At 40.7% G+C, this 6,454-nt stretch overlaps 1 protein-coding gene across 4 annotated transcripts in view; it reads left to right on the top strand.

Moving 5' to 3' along the window:
- Positions 1–3,540, top strand: part of CFAP99 (cilia and flagella associated protein 99) — a 57,615-nt gene extending 54,075 nt beyond the window's left edge. For all 4 annotated transcript variants that reach the window (XM_035325697.1, XM_035325700.1, XM_035325698.1 and 1 more), the window contains 2 exons: positions 621–783; positions 3,028–3,540. In XM_035325697.1, the coding sequence (XP_035181588.1) occupies positions 621–783; positions 3,028–3,195 (331 nt within the window). In that variant the 3' untranslated portion in view covers positions 3,196–3,540. The remainder of the gene's footprint in view (positions 1–620; positions 784–3,027) is intronic.
- The last annotated feature ends 2,914 nt before the right edge of the window (positions 3,541–6,454 follow it).

The raw sequence follows: 6,454 nt of genomic DNA, 5'->3' as shown, positions 1-6,454 counted from the left end.
CTGAAAAGTAACTATAATAGAAGGAGAAAAAAAAAAAAAAAAAAAAGGAAAAAAAAAAAAAAGACTATCCAATGACCTCTCTTTTATGCTTATGCCTTACACATATGCTACACATGGTGCTATCAATTTATGTCAGCCTAGACCTTCTAAACTTTGTACATCACTGCCCCATATATTCCGAATCTGGGCATTGAGATTGCACAGAAAAGAATGTCTTTCATTTGCCAAGGAGTACAGCAATTGAGATGAATACTAATGATCATATAAAGAAAACTCCATAGCTCTCACAAGCAAAAAGCTGTAGTATTAACACAAGTTTTGCACATGTTTTTTTTTCCAATGAATGTCATGTCAGCTTGAAACACTTCAGCTATTGTCATCATGGCATCCTGTGGGAAGAAATTATTCTATCCTGTTTAGTAATGCTGTTCTGTAAACAACAAGAAGCAAGCTGTGAATTCCACATTCATTGAGCTATATGATTTAAACCTGTTTTCAGTCTAGCTGGTCCCCAGCAGCAGGAGCAAATTCATTATCATCCACGTAATATATACTCAGATGGATTTATTCTGTAGGTTGATATTATTTTACCTTCTCATTGCTTCTTTTTCATTTTACAGACAAGAAGAAAAGAAAAGAAAGTCCCAGGCTGGTGAAAGTCATATGAAAGATCAACGCGTTTTAAACCTACAGAAAAAGATTGTAGAGAAGGCAATGGAGCGTAAAAAGCAAGCAGGACTCTTAAAGATTACTCCCCAGAAAACCAGCATTACATCAAGGAAGGTCTGAGAGTTACTTAAGGAAAATGCTGTGTGATAGATCTGCTGTTTAGGCTTTGACTCTATTGCCAGCACTGGCAGGGGTGACAGAAGCAGGTTATGTGACACCTGAGTGACAATTCCCTGCATAGGCACTATCTCTCCAAACCATAGCCTTGACCTCAGCTCCTTGCCATACGTCCTGCTACCACAGGCCAGGGTCCATCCATCCCATACCAAGCTTCCCACTTGTGTTACCACGTACTGTCATCCTACTGAAACAGGATCGCCCCTTCTCGCACCCAAGGCACGTTCCAATTTATCATTCCCATGATTTTTACCTGACCTTTCCTTGGCCTGGTCCCACAATACCAATTGGAGCACCAGTAAGCCTGTGGGCTTTATGCTGGTTTCTACTGGTTGTGTTTCCTTGGCAAGGGTCTAAAGACAAGGGGTGAGAGCTGCTGCTGCCGCCTCTGCCATTGCCTCACGAGTGCCTAACATTTACAAGTGGTTCATGTAGCAGTAACAGGACATCTCCCTCGGCATATGAAACACTGCAGTGAACGGTCACAACGGGGTCACTTTTTCAAAGCTGTACTAGAGCATTATAAAATTAGAACTAAATCTCCTAATCCTAAAATAGTAATTCTTTACCTACAAAAATAGTAACTCTGCACCTGTTTTGTGAGAAGGATGAAGCTGAGTTCAATCAAGAGGAAAAATGTATTTTTCAGGAGTGTATAGTTTAAAAACTGAAATAGTGCAATCTTTCAGAGCATCAGTGGTTGCTGCCCTCAGAAGTCCCATTTCAAGCCACAGCAAGCAAAACATGTAGGTGCTTACATAGACACTAGGTCTATTCCTTTTAGCAAAGAAAATATTGAAGGCCTATTTGAAGACAGCATTTCCTAAATTAGGATGGCTTTCTGAACTGAGGCTTTGAACATATGCTTAATCACTTTGCTCAATGAGGTCCAGTATAAAGCAGAAGCAAGAAATGCAGACTTCAAAGGAAAGCAGCTATATAATTACAAATGTGAGACATTTTTAAAATAAACAAATTATAAATTCAGAGCTACGACTTTTGACTACTGATGTGGGTCTGTGTGAGTGCTCTGGTGTTTTATAAATGTGAAAAAAGCCAAGGCTTGAAAGGTGTTTTGAAGTTAGACTTTCTCCTTCTCTCTCTCTTTTTTTTTTTTATTTTTTTGATTTTAGCTTTACACACTAAGTCTCCTAAGATGTCACGGTGTTTTTGTTTATGGTCTGCTCAAATGTTAAGACATCTGTAAAGAAAAAAAAAAAAAAAAAGAAAAGAAAAGAAAACCACAGGAAAACCTTAAGGTTACTATAAATTATTTAGATGTTTTGGTGTTTGTTCCGTCAGTGCTGTTCAGCTCTGCATGACCCTGTCCAAATGTTATTACAGCGAAGTGGCTCAATGCTGGTCAGATATGCCCAGCAGCATCTTTTTCTAGCTGAACTGCATATTGCTGTACGTGGTGTTTGAGTGACTATAGGAAAAAAATCCTTAGTTGTAGTGTAATAGCTATCTGGCATTCACTTTGTTCTGCTACCTTTTAGGCTTCTGAATGTACAGACAAAAAGTGAGACTCACCCCATGTATGGAAGTCACAAGTCCAAATCGTAGCTTCAATTACATTTGTGATAGCCTCTGAGGCCCAACACATTTGTGCTGGTAGAAGTGAAAGTAACATTTGTTAATAAATCACTATTAAGTTCTTTGTAAAACAGAATTTATATTGCAATTTGGAAAACTAAGATAGAGAAAGGTACCATTAATTTAAGCAAATGTATTTTTTATACCATTTTAAGTGAAATATCAGATGAAAAAGTAGCTGTTTTCTGTTTCTTATGAGCTTTATGGGGAATGATCCCTTGTGAACCTAGCTTGTAAATCAGCAAGCCAGCAGAGTCTGATAGGATTTGTGCCACTGTTCATTTACAGCTTCAAGAATAACCTGATGGCAAAGAAAGAACATACGGTTCTGTGGCTTTGGAGCCACAGAAAACTATCCAGGTAGTTTTAGCTTGACCTCACATTCTGTGGAGTGCTGCAGCTGGGTAATTCATCTTAAACTGGGCAACCCAATTGAGTTACCTTTCTATCCATCGTGCCCAAATTGATGTTGACATTCCCCAATCATGTTAGCAAATAGCCAGCCAGATTATCAAATACAAGTTTGGTGTATCTAAATAGCAGCATTATATTCTCTCAGTCTGAGCATGTGTGTTATCCCTGCAGGATTCTTTGCAATGGAACCACTGGAAAGAACTGGAAGAGAGTCGAGAAAGGAGGTTCAAGACCCTTCAGTACGGCTTCATGGCCAGAGAAACAGCTCAGAAAATGGCTGCCTATGAGGCAGCAAGAAGTGGAGCCACAGCTTGTATATTGCGCTCCGAAGTAAAATAAAGTACCCTTGGAACAAATTCAGGCCTGTTGGAAATCTCCCAGTGCGACTATTTACTACAAGGTTGAATTTTAATCTTTATCTGATCTTCACGGTGTGAATAGCAAAATTTGGGTCATACAGGCACAATAGAATAAAAATGTGTTAATTTTATAGAATGGGATTTTATTTGTAAGCTATAATGGTATATATGTATATTCTTCTGTTAGAATCAAAAGCTGTAAGAAATCAAAATAGCAAATGTCTGGGTGAGAATGCTGAGGTCTGTATTTCTGGTGTCATTGCATATTGGGCTATGGTTTGCTATGTTCACTTTCCCAGAAAATAAAAAGGGGGGAAAAAACAAACAGCATTTGTTTATATAAGCATCTTTTCAGAAGGCATGCTCAGCCCAGGCTCCTAACACATCTTACATGACAGTAACTGTGTGTAACAGGATCACCACTTTCAACACTGCTTTTAGAGGGTAAGGGAAAAACTGTTCAGAAGGTTTAGATGACATGATAGCCTGCAGCTGCCAGAGGTCAGACTCAGTGACCCGACAGACCATCCCTCTGTTTGCAGAGGTTAATGTCTTCAGTCTTTAAACAGTGGAAGGAGAACATAACATTGTTTGATCTCTTTAGCAAGCTGCTTCCAGAAAAGTCAAAATTCTGTTCCTCACCTAGAAGATAATTTGCCCTCTATGACAATTTCTGTACTGAGTAAAACAGCTTTTAAATCACAAGACTTACTCCAGGCACAAAGCCAAGGAGGATATAAATCTGAATTAAAATCTGCACAGCAGTACGACTATGTAATGTATTTCTATTTTAACTTGATGCCAGTTACTAAGTGTTTAATTATGGCTATTGCAAATATTTAAATTGAAGGAGACTGTCATTGACATTAGAGCCAGGCAGCTGCTTTTTATGCTCTCACAACATTACATTTCTCACTTTTTAGAGAGAGAAGTCTAATGGAATTCTTTTGTTGCCATCTAGCTGTGAAGATCACTTCCACAATCTGCAAGCTGATAAAATGTGTGGTATTTTTCATTTGTTGCAAATGCTACGGTAGTCCACAAAAGCAATGCAGGACTCATGTTCCGTAGGAAGTGTTAGGGAACCTAGGAGAGTGAAAAGAAGGAATGATAGCAGCACAGCTACAGAGAAGAGAGAACTGTGACATTATGTCTGGTAGAGGATTGTAAAAGCCTAAAAGGACCAACACTAGGTGGCAGGGAGTTCATCTTCCTTTGTGGTTGTTCAGCATTCTATTGCAGAACGGCAAAGCCAGGTCTTGACTGTAACACCTCAGTTTTCCAGAAGCTAGCAATTAACAGGGCTGACAGTCATGTTTTGGAATATTGCATAGCTGAGTAGTACCTCTTATACTTTTTGATATATCTTACATTTTGAGATTATTTTTTTTAAGTGTACGTAGGTAGGCAAGAAAGAAATTTCAAAAATCTGTCATACTACATGCTTCTTCCCCTGGGATGTTGGGCCAGGCCTTCAAAATTCATACTGAATTGCAATCAAGGTGACTCCGAACTATTTCCTTCTCCATGTTTTCCCAGCTCTCAAATGGAAGGGCTGAGGTATCTCAATAATCTAGCTGTGGATTCTTCACCATCAGAAGTTAGAAATAGCCCTGTTCTTGTTACTTGAGGATCTGGTGCATGAGTTCATCTTCAGAATTAATATTTAGAGGAATATAAAAGCATTTTAGTCTTTAAAGAAAAATACCAATGTATTCTTATTTTCCATAAGCTATTGATTTTAAGGTGATGGCAGGTCTTGCAACAGAATATCACAGAATCACAGAATCATCTAGGTTGGAAGAGACCTCCAAGATCATCTAGTCCAACATCTGACTTAACACTAACAAGTCCTCCACTAAACCATGTTATAATATATCACTAATATACAGGATAACATTAAAAATAACACGATACTGATGACAAACGTACGTAACTTGTTGGAGGCAGCAGACCCTATCCAAAACCACTCTGCCCATGGCCACCAGAGCACTTTCCCTAGTATTCCTCATTCCAGGAATATGGCACACTGAAACCACAGAGAGACAGCAAAGGTCTGGCAGGACTTTCTAGCCTTAAATTACAAAAGCAGCTGTAATGCAGCTGTAATGCTGCTGTAGAGCCGAGGGAGTTTTGAAGCAATACAGCTGCAAGTCTCTATGCAGCCACAGCTTGTACCTGCGGCACAGATAATCCACAGCCTGGTTAATCCACGCAGAGATAATTGGTAATCAACTGTGCCTTCACACTGGTAAACTCAAGGGCATGAATAATTTGTGATTCATTTATTTACATGTTTGTTACAGTATTTGTTACAGCCAAGGAGACAAGTGCAAGTGGACATGGTTGGCTCTTCAATAATCTCTGAAAACAGACACGGAAAACAGAGGGTTTACCTGTCTGGTTTTAGTGACAGGCTCATTAAGACGCCCCTTTTAATGCCATAAATTTCACATGCCAGAATCACTCAGATAAATGTGAGGTCTCTTATTTCAGTGTAGATGGCCAGATCACAAAAACTTTGTTGTGGACCTACAGTATAACAAGTCCGAGAAAAAAGTGAGGAAAAACGAAGGGGTTTTGGACACAGAGTGCATGCTCCTGTACCACGGTCACTGCCACGTGGCTCCCTACATCAAACCAGACTAACAACCTGATAATGAGGCAAGTCCCTAGGTGCCTGGCCAGGCAACCAAATCCGCCCTAGACAGTGCAGATATTTCGTGATTCACATAAAACCAAAGACAGTGCTGTGTTGGCTTGGCAGGCAAAAGCTGGTACAAATCTCAAGAGCTGTTTACCCAGGGAGAAAAGGCGAGAGAAGTCAGCAGGAAAAGAGCTATAGATTTGTCTACAAAAAGCCAGACTGGCAGGTGTGGGGCAGTGAAAATCAAAGGAAGGCCCGGGAAAGCAACCAGAAAATGCTTCTGATGGTGAGAGGAGATGCAAGATGCATTGGTGAGCATGTAGGGTAAGTTGTACTGAGGGCTTGGACTAATGCCAGCAATAGGCAACGCTCCCCCAGGCTGATGTCTCTGATGGATTCCCCGGGGTGCACTGGGGGACATTAGCAGACAACGGCCGTGAGGAAGGGGCACAGGGGGAAGAGGTGAGGAAGGGGCGGAGGGCAGCCCCGCCATGGCACCGAGCAAACGCCTGGGGGCGAGAACAACTTTCCAAAGGGGGCTCCGGGCCGTGAGGGGCCTCCAGGCCTCACTCCCACCCACGGAAACTACAAC

The sequence above is a fragment of the Oxyura jamaicensis genome, chromosome 4 (genome assembly GCF_011077185.1).
Source record: "Oxyura jamaicensis isolate SHBP4307 breed ruddy duck chromosome 4, BPBGC_Ojam_1.0, whole genome shotgun sequence".
NCBI classification, from domain to species: domain Eukaryota; kingdom Metazoa; phylum Chordata; class Aves; order Anseriformes; family Anatidae; genus Oxyura; species Oxyura jamaicensis.
Note: the sequence above shows the minus strand (reverse complement) of the source record. Positions and strands in the feature narration are given on the sequence as shown.